Source organism: Pongo abelii, chromosome 2, assembly GCF_028885655.2.
Source record: "Pongo abelii isolate AG06213 chromosome 2, NHGRI_mPonAbe1-v2.0_pri, whole genome shotgun sequence".
NCBI classification, from domain to species: domain Eukaryota; kingdom Metazoa; phylum Chordata; class Mammalia; order Primates; family Hominidae; genus Pongo; species Pongo abelii.
In genome coordinates, this window is record NC_085928.1 from 106883572 (window position 1) to 106904628 (window position 21057).

The 21057-nt window shown below is 50.5% G+C and overlaps 1 protein-coding gene across 3 annotated transcripts; it reads left to right on the forward strand.

The window, feature by feature from the left end:
- Nucleotides 1-2632: 2632 nt before the first annotated feature.
- Nucleotides 2633-19280, forward strand: CSPG5 (chondroitin sulfate proteoglycan 5). Of its 3 annotated transcripts, none has more exons than XM_024244358.3 (5): nucleotides 2633-2898; nucleotides 3560-4655; nucleotides 8622-8810; nucleotides 12261-12417; nucleotides 18761-19280. In XM_024244358.3, exons 1-5 carry the CDS (start codon nucleotides 2802-2804, stop codon nucleotides 18920-18922), a joined length of 1701 nt encoding a protein of 566 aa, XP_024100126.1. In that variant the 5' UTR covers nucleotides 2633-2801; the 3' UTR covers nucleotides 18923-19280. The 3 variants fall into 3 exon arrangements, with proteins under 3 accessions (XP_024100126.1, XP_024100127.1, XP_054406848.1); XM_024244359.3 differs by having other exon boundaries at nucleotides 12261-12336; XM_054550873.2 differs by lacking the exon at nucleotides 2633-2898 and adding an exon at nucleotides 3173-3236.
- Nucleotides 19281-21057: the final 1777 nt, after the last annotated feature.

Below are 21057 nucleotides of genomic sequence, written 5' to 3' on the forward strand. Positions count from 1 at the left end.
ACATAAAACATCCCTGATGCCCAGATGCAAGAGACATAAATATGGGGACATGGATATAAGGACGTCAGTTTCCCTTTCTTTCACTCTGGTTCCTACATCTTCTATCTCCTCTACCCTACCACAGTCCTGTGCTCAGAAAAAATACTCATTTGACACTCTGGTTACCAAGCACTTTCACATATGAGAGACAGGTTGCTAACTCAAAGTCACTGCAGCTGAATCCTGCCCTTCCCATCACATTCCACTGACTGAGTTTTCCCATTCATCTTGAGGAGGTGTTACCCAACCAAGTGTGCTATGCTCAGTTCTCAAACTGCTAGTGAGATCCACTAGGGAAGATCAGAATGAAACTGAGTGGCAACAATTGATTTAAAATCCCAAGTTGGGCCGGGCACGGTGGCTCATGCCTGCAATCCCAGCACTTTGGGAGGCCAAGGCGGGCGGATCACCTGAGGCCTGGAGTTCGAGACCAGCCTGAGCCAACATGGAGAAACCCCGTCTCTACAAAAAATACCAAATTAGCCGGGCGTGGCATGCCTGTAATCCCAACTACTCGGGAGGCTGAGGCAGAGAATCACTTGAATCCAGGAGACAGAGGTTGCAGTGAGTCAATATCACACCATTACACTCCAGTCTGGGCGACAGAGCGAGACTCCGTCTCAAAAAAAAAAAAAAAAAATTCCAAATTGAAGGAAGTGTTAGCAGACTTCATCTCCAGGAAAGTGAAGAAGATACCTAAATAATTAACAAAATATATTTAAAATGAGTGGGAGAACTTCCTCCATCAAACCCTGTTGAAAACGTGTGAGTGGTTGTCATGCCCCAGACATCAAGGAACCCATCCATGAGGCCTTCCCACACAGACTGGCCTCAGGAAGGGAAGGAGGAGGTAGGCCGCTCTGACAGCCACAACCCGAGTTGAGGAAACAAGCAAAGGAACACAGTCTACATACAGTAAAAGGTGACAGGAGTTAAACTGCACACAAGGGAAGCAGAGATGGGTTGGAGGCAGTTAAGGGTGTGTTGCTGCCTCTGTGGCTGAGGTGAGTGCAAAGCCCTATATGGTCCCCTGTTTAGAGAAGGCTATTGTTTCAAACATATTTTACTTGGTCCCCGGAGGCAGCATGAAACTATGAAAGAAAGAGCCTTACCCCTTTTTTCAAGGCGCTCCAGACCACGGTTCTGGGATGGGTGTGGGTGGTTGCCATTCGTTCATTTATGCCTGTCTGATATGGAGCCTCCCTCTGTTACCAGCCCTGTGCACTCAAGTGCCTTGCAGTCCAGTGAGGAATAACTGTAGATAAGATGAGATGATGGGCATAAGTGTAACTGCTGAGGAGGCTTCATAGAGGGAAAGGTGATAAGAACTGAGCTTTTCTGGCATGAGGAGTTTACCAGGCAGGAGAGGTGGAGATGCTAGGCTAGGCAAATAGGCTGCAGCCATAGTTCTGCTGAGAAACAGGTTTTGAACCAAGGCAACTCCATCTGGAGATATGTATAAGAAAGATTAGGAGATGGAATCTCCATCTTGGTCACTTATTTGGTCCTCTAAGACAGAAATGGGACCGTCTCTTAAATACTGGAGTTGTCCTATCTCCTTGGGCTGATACTCTTAACTGTCATTTGGGTGAGTAACACATTAAGGGGTAGACGGTCGGTTTGGGGGAATAAACTAAGTAACTAGGTTGCGGTTCCTCCTCGCGACTAACCAGACCTCCTGGTGCATGGTCTTGGGTTGCCCTGTGAGCCCTGAAGCTGTGAATGGGCCCAACCGATCACTCTAAAGCCAGGCGTCCATGTGTGCCCGGCTGGGAATCTAGACCCCCCTGGTCTACCCAGGAACCTGAGTTTTGGTGGTCTGAGACACCTGGGGGACGACGTATCCCGGAGAAGGGACCAGGATTAAAGGCCGCTCCCCAGGCTGCCCGGAGGAGACTAGAAGGAAGGCGAGGTAGCCGCAGTCCCAGGGAGGGTCTTACCCCTTGCTCCCGGGATGCGTTCTGGCGGGCCTGGCTGTGCGAGATCTGGGCTAATGGCTTTGGCTGCGAACGGATTAGATCTGATCCGATTAGAGCCTGGGCTGTCGGCTTCGCCCCCTTGCCAGGCTCTGCCAACGCCCGCCCCTCCCTCGTGGAGACCCGAAGACCTCCCGGAGAGCCTTCCCGCCCGGAACACGGGATTGGTGCAGAATCCGAGAGGCTCCATGCGCCCCGGGCCTGGCTTGTTTCCACAGTGGGGGCTCGTGCTTCCGCCCCCTGCGGCTCTTCTGAGCCCCGCCCCGACCCTGCGGGTAACTGGGCCCGCGACGTCCCCGCCTCCGTGCTTGCCGCGTGGCGGGTGGGTTCCTCCGGGTCGGGGCTCCGTGCAGCCTGTTCACCTGGGGCGGGACTGTGGCCCCATCCCACAGGTCTCCCGCCCGCGCACCTGCCGCCTAACGCCGCGCGCCGCGCCGTGCGCCTGCCCCGCGCTCCCGGTCCGTGTGTCTCCTAGTCCCCAGCGAGGGGTCTGTCTGTTCCCCTGGCAGGCTGACCGAGGGGCCGGCGTCAGCGCTACGTGCGGCGGGGCCGGCGCGGCGGGCGGGGTGAGGGCGGCGCTGAGCGCAGCGGCGGCAGCGGCGGCGCGGGAGGCGGGGAGGCGCGGCGCGCCGGGGACAGCGGCGGACGACGGCGGCGGCATGCGGCTCCTCGCGCTGCCCATCGTGGGCTGAGGCGGCCGCAGAACGGGCGGGAGGCGCGGCGGCCGGGCGAGCCGAGGGCGCAGCCAGCCGGGCGGACCGCGGACAGCGGTCGGGGCGCCGCGCCATGGGGCGAGCTGGGGGCGGGGGCCCGGGCCGGGGGCCGCCGCCACTGCTGCTGCTTCTGGGGGCCGCGCTGGTCCTGGCCTCTGGGGCCGTGCCGGGTAGGTATGACTGCGCCCGGGACTCCCGCGGCCCTCGCGCCCCACCCAGGGCAGGGGTCCCGCTGGCGGCGGGGACAGGTGGAGCTGTGAGCTGTGGCAAGGGGGCGGGGCACTGCCTGGCCGCGGCCGGGCGGCGGAAGGGTCCCAGGAGCGCTGGGGGTCCGGGAAAGGCCGACCCGGGTGGGCGCCGACCCCGGTGGGGGTAGCCGGGACCCGAGAGCGCGGGCCGCGGTGCGGGATGGGGGCGGGGCCGGGGGCGGGACAGGGGCGGGGCCTGAGGGTGAGACTTCGGGGCGGGACCTGGAGCTGAGGGAGGGCGCCTGTGGACACGGCTCAGGGTGGGTTCCCGAGGGTGAGACTTCTGGGTGGGCCGAGCTGGGGGCCGCCCTGGCCCGGCTCTTCAGACGGCGGGGCGGGTCGGGTCGGGCAGGGCCGAGCTGCGAGGCGTTGGGCGGGGTGTGATCCTGGGCCTGGGGACAGACTCCCGGACGGGGCTTAGAGGTGCCGGGTGGCTGGGGTCACACTGGGGCGGTGGGGTCTGCGGGTGGCGAGGTCTGGGTCGACCAGGTCTAGGCGAGCGGGCCTGACCGGGGCGGGCCGGGGCTCCAGGGCTCCCCAGCGCGCCGCCCTGACGCCCCGCCCCTCGCCCTCCCGCCCGCAGCGCGTGAGGCAGGCAGCGCGGTTGAGGCCGAAGAGCTGGTGAAGGGCAGCCCGGCGTGGGAGCCGCGTGCCAACGACACGCGGGAAGAAGCCGGCCCACCAGCGGCTGGGGAAGATGAGGCGTCGTGGACGGCGCCCGGTGGCGAGCTGGCCGGGCCAGAAGAGGTGCTGCAGGAGTCGGCTGCGGTGACCGGCACCGCCTGGCTGGAGGCTGACAGCCCAGGCCTGGGAGGAGTGACCGCAGAGGCGGGCAGCGGCGATGCCCAGGCCCTTCCAGCTACGCTACAGGCTCCCCACGAGGTCCTCGGGCAGTCAGTCATGCCCCCTGCCATTCCTGAGGCTACAGAGGCCAGCGGGCCACCCTCCCCCACTCCTGGCGACAAGCTGAGCCCAGCTTCTGAACTCCCCAAGGAGAGCCCCTTGGAGGTTTGGCTGAACCTGGGGGGCAGCACACCCGACCCTCAAGGGCCAGAGCCGACTTACCCATTTCAGGGCACCCTGGAGCCCCAGCCGGCGTCAGATATAATTGACATCGACTACTTCGAAGGATTGGATGGTGAGGGTCGTGGCGCAGACCTGGGGAGCTTCCCAGGGTCACCAGGAACCTCAGAGAACCACCCTGATACTGAGGGAGAGACCCCTTCCTGGAGCCTGCTTGACTTATACGATGATTTCACCCCCTTTGATGAATCTGATTTCTACCCCACCACATCCTTTTATGATGACTTGGATGAAGAGGAGGAGGAAGAGGAGGATGACAAAGATGCAGTAGGAGGTGGAGACCTAGAAGATGAAAATGAGCTTCTAGTGCCCACTGGGAAGCCTGGTCTGGGGCCCGGGACAGGCCAGCCCACCAGTCGGTGGCATGCTGTCCCTCCACAGCACACTCTGGGGTCGGTCCCCGGCAGCAGCATCGCCCTCAGGCCCCGCCCAGGAGAGCCAGGCAGGGACCTGGCCTCCAGTGAAAATGGCACTGAGTGCCGCAGTGGCTTTGTGCGGCATAACGGCTCCTGCCGGTCAGTGTGTGACCTCTTCCCAAGTTACTGTCACAATGGCGGCCAGTGCTACCTGGTGGAGAACATAGGGGCCTTCTGCAGGTAAGGGCATGGCAAGCAGGTGCATAGGGACCCTGAAGAGTGTATGTGAGGCCGACGACTCAACAGAGGGCAGCGTAGCCGGGCGCGGTGGCTCACGCCTGTAATCCCAGCACTTTGGGAGGCCGAGGCGGGCGGATCACTTAAGGTCAGGAGTTCAAGACCAGCCTGGCCAAGTTGGTGAAACTCCCTCTCTACTAAAAATACAAAAAATTAGCCGGGCGCAGTGGCAGGCACCTATAGTCCCAGCTACTCAAGAGGCTGAGGAAGGAGAATCATTTGAACCTGGAGGGTGGAGGTTGCCATGAGCGGAGATCGTGCCACTGCACTCCAGCCTGGGTGACAGAGTGAAACTCCGTCTCAAAAAAAAAAAAAAAAAAAAAAAAAAAACAGAGGGCATTGTGACAGGCACAATTTGCAAGAGGTTGTATAGTCGCAGGATTCCCAGGTGGAGAAATGTTCACTCAGGCTTCTTCTACAGAATTACTTGGTAAAATGCACTTCCTGTGACCTTATCACTAGGAGAAGTTCCTCAGAAATAGGATTATGTCTTTCCTCTGTGTGTTGTGTCCTTACCCAAACCCTCAATTAAAAAGGCAAAATGAGGCCGGGCGCGGTGGCTCACGCCTGTAATCCCAGCACTTTGAGAGGCCGAGGCGGGCAGATCACCTGAGGTTGGGAGTTCGAGACCAGCCTGACCAACAGGGAGAAACCCTGTCTCTACTAAAAACATAAACAATTTAGCCAGGTGTGGTGGCACATGCGTGTAATCCCAGCTATTCGGGAGGCTGAGGCAGAATTGCTTGAACCCGGGAGGTGGAGGTTGCGGTGAGCCGAGATCACGCCATTGCACTCTAGCCTGGGCAGCAAGAGCGAAACTCTGTCTCAAAAAAAATAAAAAAAATAAAAAAGGCAAAATGAAGGGACTTCTTTAAGAGTTTTGGAAAGAGGGCTGGGTTGAGGGGTGTTTGCTGGAGAGTTCTGGTGGTACTGGTGAGAGGGGTAGGCCCATAAACCTACTCTGTGGGATAAAGACAGCTATTGAACACCTCTCCATGCCTTGTGCACGGCTGGAGGAGGGGCCAGTTCCCTGGAAGGGATGTAGGCATGCAAACTCAAAAGGGAGGACCTTCTTAGAAACAGACCCCAAAATGCAGCCACTCACACAGACAAAATCAAGCTGAGAGTCTTCGCATTGCAGATGTGCGGGTGTTTCTTGATTTTGGGAGGTAGCTTTTTTCTTTCTACTTTGATGTTTGTCTACCTTGGGATATCAAATCCATAATCCTTTTAAAGACTCAGAGTTTAGTTTTCCTAAGGGCATTGTCTGCAGCTCATCAGTAATTACCCTACTCACCTCACTCTTAGGAACTGTCCTCACAGTGAGGTATTTAACTTGCTGGAGAGCTTGCAGCCTGATTCCAGAAGAATCCCAGGTTGGGGTGATCAGGTGGTTTGCTTGTCTCCATCCTTTACAGGCTGTAGAAGTGGAGTAGAGCCCTGAGACTCCTTTGAGGGTTGTCTCCATTAGTCCTAGGTGGAGCATTTCTGTCATCTGTGTGTCTCTTTTTATTTTTAGTAGAGATGGGGTTTCACCATATTGGCCAGACTGGTCTCAAACTCCTGACCTCAAGTGATCCGCCCACCTCAGCCTCTCAAAGTGCTGGGATTACAGGCGTGAGCCACCACGCCCGGCCAGGGTATCTCTTTTTCAAGTGTCATTCTCCATCCTTCTTGTTCTTATTCATTCTGCAAGTATATGAAGAATTCAAGTTCCTTAGGTCTTGATGTAGTATATCAGAGAATAACATGTAGAAAGCAATGAGTATTTTGTCCTTGGCGTTGTAACTTAAGTTCCAGTTTCTTTCTATGAAGTTCTTTTTTTGTTGTTGTTGTTTTTTGAGACGGAGTCTCGCTCTGTCGCCCAGGCTGGAGTGCAGTGGTGCGATCTCGACTCACTATAAGCTCCACCTCCCAGGTTCACGCCATTCTCCTGCCTCAGCCTCCCGAGTAGCTGGGACTACAGGCACCCGCCACCATGCCCAGCTAATTTTTTGTATTTTTAGTGGAGATGGGATTTCACTATGTTAGCCAGGATGGTTTCGATCTCCTGACCTCGTGATCTGCCCTCCTTGGCCTCCCAAAGTGCTGGGATTACAGGCGTGAGCCACCGCGCCCGGCCGAATTTCTTTATTATAAATGGTCATGACATTAGGGTCACTCATAGGACGTGACCACACAGTTCTTGGAGTGGTCCAGCCATTGCCAGAAGGAGGTACTGTGATTAAGAAATCGTAGCAATTTTATTTTTAAAAAGAAAATATGGCAATAAACTAACTTGCCAGTTGATTAAGGGCTACCAAAAATATGAGGAAACCCTGTGATTTTGCTCCTCAAAATTCAGTTTGGGGGACTATAGTGATGATTTTAGCCTGGGGGCTGTGCAACCTCTGTGCAAAATCATCATCTTTCATCCTATTGGAGGCCTGGAATTTTCACCTTCAAAGTGAACTCCCCATAATAGTATGAAATTTGGAGCCCTTGCTACCTCTAGAGAGCTGTAAAAGTCCCCAGAATCTCCTGGAACTCTCAGAAAATTCCCAAGTGGAAGAATAAGATTGTCTTCCTCACTAAGCTACATGGCTCTGCCAGCATGGGTCTACCAGCCTCTCACTGCCTCACAAGGGCTTCTCCTCATGTCCACTCCAGTTCCCCTTGCTTAGCTTCTATCCCAGGATCACATTTGGGCCTCCCTACCAGATTCCTCCCGTGGCTGTGTACACCCAGGCCTGGCCACAGCTTGAAAACTATTTTTGCATTCCACTCACAGGAGACTGCTGAGCCGTTGGTTGCAGACTGCAGTGTGCCTTTGTCTCTGTCACCCTGACCCACTGCAGGGAAATGAGCAGAGCTGTGGCGGAACTTCTCTAGAGCACTGGGGTAGAGGCCCCACTTACAGGGGTCTGCATTCCCTGGCAACCTCAAACAGATAGCCTCCCCATGACGGCAGAGGCTCAGGTGGAAAACAAAAAATTTCTTGCTAGCCATGTCTCCCCACCCTATTCTAGATGTGGAGTAGCCAGTTCTCTGGTGCATAATTTCCCCATTTCTGGACCCCTTTCTCTTGTCTGTCATTCACCCTGAGGTTCATGTCCTCCCTCCTTTGCCTGCCTCTGTATCCTTCCACATCTTTCCTCTTTGAAGCAGCCTGGTTCCCATGGAAACAGCAATGTCATTGGAAGAGTTGGAGCCTGGGAATGTCCCCAAGGGCAGGAGAAAGTCACTCAACAAAAAGACTAAAACCCACCCAGAGGGTTGATTCTCACTGTGGTTGCATGACAGTTCTCATAGTACTAGGATAGGGAGCTTTAGGGGCAGAACTTGGCGGGGTGGGCTGCAGAGATAGAAGAATCTACATCCATCTTTCTGTTTGTCCTTGTCTGTCACTTCCTTATTTTTAGGTGTCTTCTCAGCCACGTGAACTAGGTGGGACTGCAAAGCAGCAAGATAGGTTTGCATGTGCAGGGCAGGTCCTGGGACTTTGTAGCTGTAGCTCTTATTCCTCTTGTTTTTCATCTTTCTTTCACCCAGAGCCCAGGGCAGGGAGAGGCCTGAGAGGATCCTGTTGGTGTCTTCATTGAGGCTGCACAGCAGAAGACCAGGATTCCCTTCCCTCCTCGGTCACTTAGCAGTCAGAGAACTTTGACCAGTTCACTCAGTTTCTCTACACCTCAGTTACCTCATTTATATCACAGACCTCAGAGCTCCCTGGCCCACTTCATAGAATGGTTGTAAAGGCAGGGGCGATCACACCAGCTCTGAGGTCTGTGCAGATTCGGAGCATTACAGTTCCTCTAGATGGCCTTAGGAACAGGCTGTGGAGACAGGTGTTGGGGTCAGGGCCCAGGCCCTTACTGTGGCTGTGGCTGCCTGCTCCATCGCCATGGTTTCTCAATGTCGCTGCTGCAGGTGCAACACACAGGACTACATCTGGCACAAGGGGATGCGCTGCGAATCCATCATCACTGACTTCCAGGTGATGTGCGTGGCCGTGGGCTCGGCCGCCCTTGTCCTGCTCCTGCTCTTCATGATGACGGTGTTCTTTGCCAAGAAGCTTTACCTGCTCAAGACAGAGAATACCAAGCTGCGTAGGACCAAGTGAGTCTGTGTCACTCACCCATCCACCCAGGTCAGGGTGTGGGAGGCCCCCCGACCCTGCTGCACCCCTCCAACTGATCCAGGGACTTTGTCGTGAGGGTTTCTGGCACCTGTGCTCCATTCCCAGCTGTTTTGTCTGTGCTAAAGATTCACCCAGGCTCATCTGTTCCTACACAAAATGTGCTGGAGCTGCAGCAGAGGTGAAGCCCCTGTGGCACACTGCCACTCTCCAGCAGCTTTCCCAAAACCCTGCCCTAGGCATCTGAGAGCCTGCTTTGAAAAAGGCAGCCAGCATGTAGCTACTCCTCCTCTAGTCCCCAAGTAAGTTACTCAGTCTGCCCACCTGCCTGATAGACCCTTCTTCCCTGGACTGTGACAGCCAGCGGCCAGTGCGAGATTTCATTCACAATTCTGCGTGGAGGAACTCCAACTCCTTCACCTCTGTCACCCAAAATCATCTCCTCCTCGGTGAACACTGAGGAGAAAGGGTTTATTTAGCACCACACTGCATTGCTTTTTGAAAGATAGTCAAGCCTGTGTCCAATCAGAAGTGCACGGAACTTAAGGAAATCCTCTTTACCTCTCCTGAGTAGAATATGTGGGGAGAACTAGGGTTAACTTCCTCTACTGTGGATTTTAAGGGCCATATGGGATGTAGAATCTTATTTCAGCTCTTCCCTTAGCAAAGCCGTGACTGTTGTGTGCATGTGAGAATCAACATGTGTTTGCCTTTAAGCCCATGCCTTGAACACTCAGATGTGACCTTATACACTATGAGAAAATTACTCCTATTACTAAGCAAAGTTGGAAAACCTTTTGGAAGTGTCACAGGAGTCAAAAAAGGGAGATTGGAGTTCAGCTTCCTTGGGACCCCAGAGACAATTTATGCAGAACTGCCCCCACTTCCCTTTCAACCTGATGCCCCATTAATCCCCCTCCCCTTGACCTGAGACTCCCTCTAGAGAATGTGACTGAAGGACTTTCCCTGGGTCCTGGGAAAAGGACAAAACACCATCTGTTGCTCCTTTGCTGGGTAGACTCACGCAGAGAGATGCCAGCAGCTCTCTGCAGCCTTTCAGCTAACCGCCGCAGGGCTGGTACGGCCTCTCCATTGTGCCTGTGTACTGAGGCGGGCTGCATCTACACACGTGATCACTCCAGAAAGACACAGTCCTGGACCCCTGGCTCCTCATGCCTACACCAAGGGGGTGGGTGAGCAGGGGTATCCAGGGGGCAGGAGATGGGACTGCTTCAATCACGGCAGCTGCTGATGAGGATGGGGGAGAGAAAGGAACAACAGCCAGGGCAGTGGAGAAGCAAGAACTGAGGCCAGGTGCAGGACCCTATTCTAGGGCCTCCTCCTCTAGCCAGCCCTGTGTTTTTCACAGAGCATGGCCCTCTTGTTTCTCCACATGCTTTCTTTCTTTCCCAAGCCTGGTTACTGCTTTGATGGTGTGACATGTGCCTGGTGCACTGCAGATACTGCCATAATTTATTTATTCTAAAATATACCTTTTTTCCCCACATATTAACATCTCTGAAATTGGATTGTGTCTTACAATCACTGGCATCTTTTTTTTTTTATTTTTTTATTTAATTGAGACAAGGTCTCACTATGTTACCCAGGGTGGTCTTGAACTCCTGGGCTCAAGTGATCCTTCCACCTCAGCCTCCCAAATAACTGTGACTACAGGCATGCACCACTGTGCCCAGCCACTGGCATCTTATGATCACTGTTGGCCACATGGTAGTTATGATGTAGTTGTAATTCCCTGGCATGCACAAATGGGTTCCTAGCTGTTCATATTGTTGTCAGTCCCTTATCTAAAGTCTAAATGAACTACTTCAAGTATATAAGAAAAGCTCGGTTGGGCGCGGTGGCTCACGCCTGTAATCCCAGCACTTTGGGAGGCCGAGGCAGTTGGATCACGATGGGTGGATCACGAGGTCAGGAGTTCAAGACCAGCCTGGCCAAGATGGTGAAACCCCGTCTCTACTAAAAATACAAAAAATAGCTGGGTGTGGTGGCAGGCACCTGTAATCCCAGCTACTCGGGAGGCTGAGCCAGATAATGCTGGAACCCAGGAGGTGGAGGTTGCAATGAGCCGAGATTGTGCCACTACACTCCAGCCTGGGCAACAGAGCAAGACTCTGTCTCAAAAAAAACAGCTCTAGGTGATAAGAAAGTATTGGATGATGGTTTAAGTGGTGGAAGTGTTTTTATTTTTTCTTAATGGTACATCAAATAATGGTGCATCTTATTACAGTCCATGGCATTTGGCTGGATGCTGTGACTCATGCCTGTAATCCCAAGACTTTGGGAGGCCAAAGCAGGAATACCACCTGAGCCCAAGGGTTTGAGTCCAGCCTGAGCAACATAGCAAGACCTCATCTTTACAAAAAAAAAAAAAAATTGTTTTAAGATAATCTGGGAGAGGGAAGGGAGAGCATTAGGACAAATAGCTAATGCACGTGGGGCTTAAAACCTAGATGACGGGTTGATAGGTGCAGCCAACTACCATGACACACATATACCTATATAACACACCAACATGTTCTGCACTTATATCCCAGAACTTAAAGTAAAATTTAAAAAAAAAAAAAAGATAATCCATGGCATTTGATGAAATACAGTATTTGGCTGGGCACAGTGGCTCACACCTGTAATCCTAACACTTTGGGGAGGCTGAGGAAGGCAGATTGCTTGAGCTCAGGGGTTCAAGATCAGCCTGGGCAACATGGTCAAACCCCATCTCTACAAAAAATACAAAAATTACCTGGGCGTGGTGGCATGCACCTGTAGTCCCAGCTACTTGGGAGGCTGAGGTGGAAAGATCACTTGAGCCCAGGAGGTCAAGGCTGCGGTGAGCTGTGATTGTGCCACTGCACTCAAGCCTGGGCGGCAGAGTGAGACCCTGTCTCAAAAAAAAAAAAAAGAAAAGCCTTTAAAAACCGATAACCAGTACCAGGTACAGTTCTGCACTTATCAATAAAATTTAAAATAATTTTTTTAATAAAGAAAGAAATACAGTATTTGTGGTGGTTTTTTTTTGTTTTTTTTGTTTTTTTTGTTTTTTGAGACGGAGTCTTGCTCTGTCAGCCAGGCTGGAGTGCAGTGGCATGATCTTGGCTCCCTGCAACCTCCGCCCCCCGGGTTCAAACAATTCTGCCTCAGCCTCCCAAGTAGCTGGGATTACAGGCACCTGCCACCACGCCCAGCTAATTTTTGTATTTTTAGTAGAGACGGGGTTTCACCATGTTGGCCAAGCTAATCTGAAACTCCTGACCTCGAGTGATCTGCCTGCCATAGCCTCCCAAAGTGCTAGGATTACAGGCATGAGCCACCACGCCCAGCCGAAATACAGTATTTCATCCAGAAGCTGAGACATTGTCATGTTTTGCCGTGATTATTTCACTTACATTTTTCCTTCACTCTTCTCTCCTAACCAGCAAATTCCGGACCCCATCTGAGCTCCACAATGATAACTTCTCCCTCTCCACCATTGCCGAGGGCTCTCACCCAAATGTAAGGAAACTTTGCAACACTCCCCGTACCTCCTCCCCCCATGCCCGTGCCTTGGCTCACTATGATAACGTTATCTGTCAGGTAACTTGTTTTCTTCACATCTCTCCTCTTATGCATGCTTTGGCCCCTGGCCGTGTCTGATGTCTATTTCAGAGTATGAAATCCCCAGAGAGCTCTAGAGGTCAGCCTAGGGTAACTGGGTTGGGCAGCAAAGGTGGGAATACGCACTTGATGGTGTATCACTTATTTGACAAGCAGAATTTTCAATACGAAAGGTCTTTTTCTTTTTAAATTTTTTGTAGAGATGAGGTCTCACTGTGTTGCCCAGGCTGGTCTCGAACTCCTGGCCTCAAGTGGTCTTCCTTCCTCAGGCTCCTAAAGTGCTAGAATTATAGGTGTGAGCCACCTGCCTGGCTGAGAAGATCTTTTTCTAGGATTACTCATGATTTTTAGCTTCATCTACGCTTTAGAAGTCTGATTATTGTCTTATTTTCCATATCAAGGAGAAAGGCTCTGCTTTCACTGCTGGGGAATTTCATGATGGTCAGTGAAGCAAACGGTGGTTGCTCTTTGGGATGGGTGGAAAGAATTCTGTGTCCTTGCTGCTATTTGAGGATCCTAAGAACTGGCAGGGTTATACACAGCTGGTTAAGGCCAAGGCCTGAAAACAAAACACTGGCAGAGACTTAAGTCCAGGAGTAATCCTGTTCTTAGGAGGATGGGCTTATAAATATCAGTTGAAATCCAATAAAAGATCCCAATAGACCATTTTCTAAAGACCCTGGCCTAGTGTATTGCCTGGATTAGACTGACCAGTAAAATACTAGAGAGAATTTCAAAAACAAGGCAGAAACCATCCAAATCTCAAATCATGCCACATCCAAATCCTAGAATTCTCTATATAATGCAGGTTCCATACTTCAAGATAAATGCATTTTTACACAGATTATTACACAGATAAGCAAGTTAAACTGAGACTTCAGACTGAAACAATGGACTTTAAGAGGAAATTTAGAAGAAGTTCTTGGAAATCATGGACTATAGAGTGTCAGACCTCCCAGGGGCCTCAGCACTCTAGACCAATACTGTCCAGTGGAACTTTCTGTGAAATGGAAGTGTTCTATATCTGCTCTGTCTACTACAACAGCCACTAGCCACTTGCAGCTGTAGAGCTCTTAAGGTAGTTAATGCTACCACATTACACAGTGCAAACCTAGACTCCTGGGCTCAAGTGATACCCCTGCCTCAGCCTCCTGAGTTGCTAGGACTACAGGCATGTGCCACCACACCTGGCTAATTATTTTAACTTTTGTAAAGTTGAGGTTTTGCCATGTTGCCCAGGCTGGTCTCAAACTCCTGGGCTCAAGTGATCTTCCTGCCGCAGCCTCCCAAAGTGTTGGGATTACAGGTGTGAGCTACCATGCCTGGCCTTCTTCCTTTTATAGATGGGGAAATTGCAGCCCCAGAATGGGGAAGAGAGAATAAGAGTAAATGTGTGGCCTCATTCACAAAACCCCAGAACAGGAAATCTTGGCCTGGTACAGGAGAAGTAAATGGGTGAATTTAAATATGAAATGAAAAAGGTGAACTGAGGATAATTTTTTAAAGTCTTTGATGTAAAGGGTAGAAAAAGAACAGATTATTTCACTTGGTATGTACCAAGATACAACAAGTAAGGTCAAGATGAACATTATAACCAAGGAAACACTATGTCTTATAAACTCTAAGATTGGTCACCACGTTCATCAACCCACAGAGATGTAGGCACCCTGAGGGCAGGACAGAGTCTCAGTGAGCACATTATCCCGCTCTCTGCAGTAACATGCACACAGTCACCACTTGCTGAATACTAGTGAGTGATGGCGGGCTACAGAGGCTCTCAGTTCCACTGGCCAATCTGCCGTCCTGCAGATGGCAGCAGGTCTGCCAGGATGGGAGCTCCTGTAGTCAGAATGTTCACTGTCCACGGTTGGACAGAGTCCTCCCACTCTGCTTGACAGAGTGCAAGCGTCCTTAGGAAAGTTTCTGACCCTTGTGTTTCTGATACCACAGCTTTAGACACCTTTCTTCTTCCCAGAGAGGGAAAAGAAAGAGCTCCTCTTGGAGGGCTTGGCTACACAGCCAGTGCAAAGTTTCCTGTTCTTGGCTGATCCAGCTTTGTGGAAAGTGAGGCTTTTGTACCTGAACGCTGCCACTGACCCTTAGTTCAGAAGATGGCAAGCCTTGAAAACAGCAGAGCAGGAGGTGGTCAGCCACGGGAGAGTGGTGGTCGGTCACAGTGGGTGGTTGGCCATAGGCAGTGGTGATCTAGCATGGGGCTTGGGGGTCAGCCACGGGGCAGGTGAAGCTGGTCGGCCATGGTGGGCTCTGCCTGAGACAGGGTGATGGGGTGGCCAGGGCAGCACTCAAGCCATCCCTTAGGAAGCAGCAAGATCTGGCTCTGGTTCTCTCCTGGCTCCTCTTGGATCTTGAGGCTGGTGCCTTTTTTTATTTTAACCAAATACCCAGACTTCAAGGAGATTGAGGCTGGTGTCTTTCCGTCAGCTTGTGCCCGAGGGGACATCATCCTCTCCTCTCTGAAAGCACTGTGGATGTGAGGGGTGACTCTCCTATCCAGCAGGGAATGTACTGGTAGATTTTCTACCTTCATCTCTAATTCTCTCCACCTCACTCAAAGGTCAAACTTAGTCATATTCAAGATCTTGTGACCATTGCCGATGAACACGGTTGCCACTTGTTTGCGAAGTGAAGCCCTGCTCACTGCTACAGCCGCCACACTGACTGCCTGCAAGGGGTGCCAGCAGCCGGGGAGAGTGAGAAATCCTCCAGATGATCCAGGAGGAGAGACGAGGGGCGCCGGAGTCCAGCCTGCCTCGAGGCTTCTCCCCACCCCTCTCTCCCTACCCCCAAACTCCTTGCTGGTATTGGTTTTCTCTAAAATTTTGGAGAGTTTTATTTATTTTCATCAAGGTGTTATTTGTTTTACATACATAAAATAGATTGAGCAAGTCATTTTCCTATACTGTTGCAATCACCTCTACCAGCCACACTCTGAAAAGATTGCAAACAAAAAAGTCTGGGGCTTTGGGCCTGTGATGGGGAAGGGTAGTGGCTGGTATCTGTGCCAGTTGCACCTCTTTCCCTCCTCTGCTCCTTTCTGCCCTCAGGCTGATGTGCGGCTCTGTAGCTGGTGGGCCTTAGGCTGAGTCTGTGTGAGTGTCTTGCGTAGCTGAGCAACCAGCCTTGAAGGGTATGTCAGGAGGCACGGAGAATGTAGAAGCTGCCCGTGCTCCAGGTGCACTGCGTGAATGAAGCCACCAGAAACCCAGGGCAGCTGCCCCAACACTGGGCTGCCCTGATGGTCCCCACAACGGTGCTGTTGAGACCATGGGGGTAACTTGGGTTGTGCTAAGATTTGACACACCTTCCAGGATTTCAGTTTATTCCTAGGATTTCTCCATTGATGTTCCTGTGCCTTTTTTTTTTTTCTTTTTCCTATTTAACTCTTTCTTACTTTCCAGACTCTCCTCTTGCATGTATTTGTTAAAGCACTGACTGCCCACCCTCTTCCAATAGACGTTTGCCTCTGGCCAGGCCTGAACCCACATGACCCCTGGGTTGAAGGGTGCCCATATTGCTGGGATTGAATGCTGGGAGCAGTGAGTCCACAGTGGTTCCTAGGAACTTATGCCAGATGTTAATCCAGCTTCCTTGAGATGAGGTACTTCTGTTAAGTCAAAGGCAGTTGGACCTGCTGTGGAATTCAGCTACCCTTGCCTTAATAGGATCAAGTTCTGAAGCAAACACCTGGGTTACGAGAGCCCCATCTTGGTGTAGACATTCCTTTGCCTGTTGTGTTTGTTGGAGGTATTCAGCTTGTCTAATAACACTGTTTGCATATCTCTTGCTTTTGGGATATGCTTCTTCCATCCCTTGGCTCAGAAGGCAGTTTTCTAATCTGGACCCCACGAGCCCTCGAGGGCTCAGGTTTAATCTGGGAGCCCACCTTCATGGCATCAGAGCTCTGAGACCAGGGTCTGTGAGGAGTCACGTAGTCCACTTTTCTTCACATCATGAGAATGTTTCCGTACCCCTCTATGCCCCTAAAGAATATGTGATGAAGGAGTTGAGGGTGGGAGGTTATCTTGAAAGACATAAAAGCAAGTTGTATCCTTGTAAGAGGAGAGGTGATTATAGGTCCTCTTGTCCTGTTCTAGATTTTAGTGTGATTCGAAGTCCATCCTACCTAGGATACTTATAGCTCAGCTCTCAAGCTTTCATGCCCATGGTTTCCCCCAAACAGTACAGAAGTACATGAAATAAAAAAGTGCAGCTCTACTTCACCTCCACCTCCCTCTCCATAAAGTACACACGTGTGTATATATATGTACACACACAAACACATACCTATATCTATATTTTTAAAACATAAATGAGATTTTGCTATACATATGTTCTACCTCTTCCTTTTTTTCAATCAGTGTATGATGGAGATCTTTCCGTCTCAGGAGATGGACATTTATGTCACTGCACAGTGTTTTGTGATTCTAAGCAGTGATTGACCATTCAACTGGCCGCGCGTGCTGTGTGCAGCTGCCTTGCCTGACATCTGCCTCAGTACTCTATGAAGTTCATTTTCTTGTTCTTGTCTCATTGGAACAAGAAACATGTGTTCCCCTGTCTATAAATCATGTGTGAAGTCTTTGAAACTCTACTAAATTGTCCTCCTTAATCTGGGCCTCTGGAGAAGCACCAAGTGAGGCTGTGGGCAGTGGGCAGTGGGCAGCTGGCAGTGATTTCCATATGCACAGAACTCATGGACACCCTAGTGTCCTGTGTGTACAAGCACCATGGAAAGCCCGGGGTCTTTCCCTACTTTCTTTCCAACTCATCACTCCCATAACCTAGTGCTGTTATGGGTCAAACTCGGTAGCAGGCAGCACAGACGAGGGCTCACCAGACTTCTATGGAGAACACTCTGGTCCTTAAGCATGATGGTAATCTTGAATTTTGGTAGTGGTTAAAGCAAGAATGGCCTTAGCTAGCTGGTCAGATTAGGACACTCTCTACCTTCTTGCCATCCATGAATCTGCCTTAGTGGTTACACACCCTCTTCCATCAGCAGAGTTCCAAGCACTTACAACAGCTATTTGGGGCACCAGAGAAAGAACTGAGGCCCACTGAATTGCACTGGGTATATTCCCCTTACGTGGTCCTAAAGGAAATGAGTAAAGCAAGAGTTGCCACAGAAGTTCTCTGAATGTGCAGAATATAGACCTGGAGGACTATGTGCTAGTGTGAGCTTCCTGAGAACCTTTAAAAGGCAAATTCAGGCCAGCGTGGTGGCTCACACCTGTAATCCCAGCACTTTGGGAGGCTGAGGTGGGTGGATCCCTTGAGGCCAGGAGTTCGAGACCAGCCTGGCCAACATGGTGAAACTCTATCTCTACTGAAAATACAAGTTAGCTGGGCATGGTCACGAGTGCCTATAATCCCAGGTTCTGGGGAGACTGAGGCATGAGAATCCCTTGAACCCAAGGGGTTCAAGATTGCAATGAGCTGAGATCACACTACTGTACTCTGGCCTGGGCGACAGAGCAAGATTCCGTCTCAAGAATAAATAAATAAATACATAAATAAATACATAAATACATAAAATGCAAATTCAGCTCAGGTTCAGGAGTTTGTCAGAGGGAGCTTGTCACAGGGCTGTAGGCAATATACATAGATTATTACATTAGAATCAGCAGTGCGAATATCATGTGATGCAGAATGTGGCAAGCCATTGAGGCAGCCAGGCTCATTCGGGCTTGGATTGAGGACATACCTTTCTAGCTAGCATCTTTTAGCAGGTTCACTTGTGACAATGAGAGGCTGACACATCTTTGACCTCTAGTCAGAGGAGATGCTCTTACTGTGGGGAGAGAGGCCCCTAGCATAGCCAGGAGCAGTTCTACACTTTACTAGTCCTATGCATACCCCACTGTATACACTGATGAGACATGTTCCCTGACCAAGGCATCTTTGTGAAAGCAAAACTCAACAGGATGGAAGGCCAGAGGAAGGCTGGGCTCAGTAGGCCGCGCAGAGCTCATCAACACATGAGGCTATAGAGGCACCTGGGCCAAGGGACTCTTTCTCCCCAATCTCTGTCCAAGAGAAAACCTTCGACATGGCCCAAATTAAAGTTATTTGTAAACTGATTACTGTAAAGTTTTCCTCTCTGCCTGGCCATTGCTTGTAAGGATGACTTTCCTAAAAAGTTGCTGCTAATGAGTTACTTTGGTTCCTTTTAGTTCATTCAAGTCTTGGAACTTTTTCCTTGTTTCAGTGATGCTTCCTTCAACCAGATAGAAAAACCTGATATTATTATTTGATTGCTGTATGCATTGTCTCCCCCCCCCCAACTTTTTCCCTCTTCCAGGATGATCCTAGTGCTCCCCACAAAATCCAGGAGGCTCTCAAGTCCTGCCTGAAAGAGGAGGAGTCATTTAACATCCAGAACTCCATGTCGCCCAAACTTGAGGGTGGCAAAGGTGACCAGGCTGACTTGGATGTGAACTGTCTTCAGAATAATTTAACCTAAAGCAGAGCAAGAAGAGAGCAAGCGGGGGTAGTGGGCGGGGGGTATGGGAAGAAACATTATCTCCTCTTGTACAGAGTCTATTTCTTGTAACCATTTGTTAAACTCTTTTCTTTTTCTGATCTCATGGCATGCTTTTATGTATTTTGTACAGGAGGCAAAAAAAATACTTAAAATAAGCAAAGAAACTGAACAGAATTGCATACATTGGGTTGTCTGTGCTGTCTGTACATTGCTTCTGCTGCTGTGATTTCTAAACCTGTGCTGTTATTCAACTGACTTTTTTTTGTACTTTGACCCACCTTTTTTTGAAATACCAGTAAAAAACAAAGTTCTTGAAATAAAACTTTTTAAAAAGTTATTCATTTTCTTAGTCATTGTGTCCACTCCTTTAAGTTTGAGTTGAGTAACCTTCATTGAAGATGTTTGTTTATTTATTTATTTATTTATTTATTTTGAGGTGGAATCTCGCTCTGTCACCCAGGCTGGAGTTCAGGGCTCACTGCAGCCTTGACCTCCCTAGCTCAAGTGATCCTCCCACCTCAGCCTTCTGAGTAGCTGGGACTACAGGTGCAAGCCACCATACCTGGCTAATTTATAAATTTTTTTTGGAAAGGCAGGGTCTCACTATGTTGCCCAGGCTGGTCTCAAACTCCTGGGCTCAAGCAATCTCTCTCCTCAGCCTCCCAAAGTGCTGGAATTACAAGTGTGAAACACTGTACCTGGCCAAAGATGTATATTTATTTATATTTATTTATTTGTTTATTTATTTTTTGAGACAGAGTCTCACTCTGTTGCCCAAGCTGGAGTGCAGTGGCGCAATCTCGGCTCAATGCAACCTCCATCTCCCAGGTTCAAGTGATTCTCATGCCTCAGCCTCCCACGTAGCTGGGACTACAGGTGTATGCCACCATGCCTGGCTAATTTTTGTATTTTTAGAAGAAACAGGGTTTCACCGTGTTGGCCAGGCTGGCAAAGATGTATATTTAAACATGTTTGAAATATCAGAAGTGTTCTGTGTGTTTGTCTGCTTAGGCTATCACGACAAAATACCACAGACTGGGTGGCTTAAACAGCACAAATTTATTTTCTCATGGTTCTGGAGGCTGAAAGTGCAAGATCAACCCAATAGGGTTGGTTTCTTATGAAGCCTCTCTTCCTGGCTTGCAAACAGCTGTCTTCTCATTGCGTCCTCACACGGCTTTTTCTCTGTATGCATGTGGAAAGAGAAAGATCTTTGATGTCGGTTCCAGTTCTTACAAGGACACCAATCCTTTTGGTTTAGGGCCCCTCCTTTATCACCTTTTTAATCTTAGCCCATTAAAAGCCCTATCTTCAAATACAGTCACAATGGAAATTGGGGCTTCAACATATGGATTTTGGGGGAACACAATTCAGCCTGTAACAGTCTGTACCACCTATTATTAAGAATACTCTGGCTGGGCGCAGTGGTTCACGCCTATAATCCCAGCACTTTGGGAGGCCAAGGCGGATGGATCATGAGGTCAAGAGATTGAGACCATCCTGGCCAACATGGTGAAACCCCGTCTCTACTAAAAATACAAAAATTAGCTGGGTGTGGTGGCGCATGCCTGTAGTCCCAGATACTCAGGAGACTGAGGCAGGAGAATCACTTGAACCCGGGAAGCAGAGGTTGCAGTGAGCTGAGATGGTGCCACTGCACTCCAGCCTGGCGACAGAGGGAAACTCTGTCTCAACAACAACAACAACAAAACTCTTTCAGGCCAGGCACAGTGGCTCACACCTGTAATCCCAGCACTTTGGGATGACACAGGGGGATCACATGAGTCAGGAGTTTGAAACTAGCCTGGTCAACGTGGCGAAACCCCACCTCTACTAAAAAATATATATATAGTAGCCAGGCATGGTGGTGGGCACCTTTAGTCCCAACTACTCAAGAGGCTGAGGCAGGAGAATCACTTGAACCTGGGGTGCGGAGGCTGCAGTGAGCCCAGATCGCACCACTGCACTCCAGCCTGGGCGACAGAGTGAATCTCTGTCTCAAACAAATATATACACTTTCATTCTTTCATAAATGTTTAGTAAGCTGAGCAGCATGGCACACACATATAGTCCCAGCTACTCTGGAGCCTGAGGCAGGAGGATCACTTGAGTCC

Coding starts and splice junctions, on each gene's coding strand:
- CSPG5 (XM_024244358.3), top strand. CDS start 2,802: ATGGGGCGAGCTGGGGGCGGGGGCCCGGGCCGGGGGCCGCCGCCACTG. Junction 8,811..12,260: donor ACCAAGCTGCGTAGGACCAA/GTGAGTCTGTGT, acceptor TCTCCTAACCAG/CAAATTCCGGACCCCATCTG. Junction 12,418..18,760: donor ATGATAACGTTATCTGTCAG/GTAACTTGTTTT, acceptor TCCCTCTTCCAG/GATGATCCTAGTGCTCCCCA.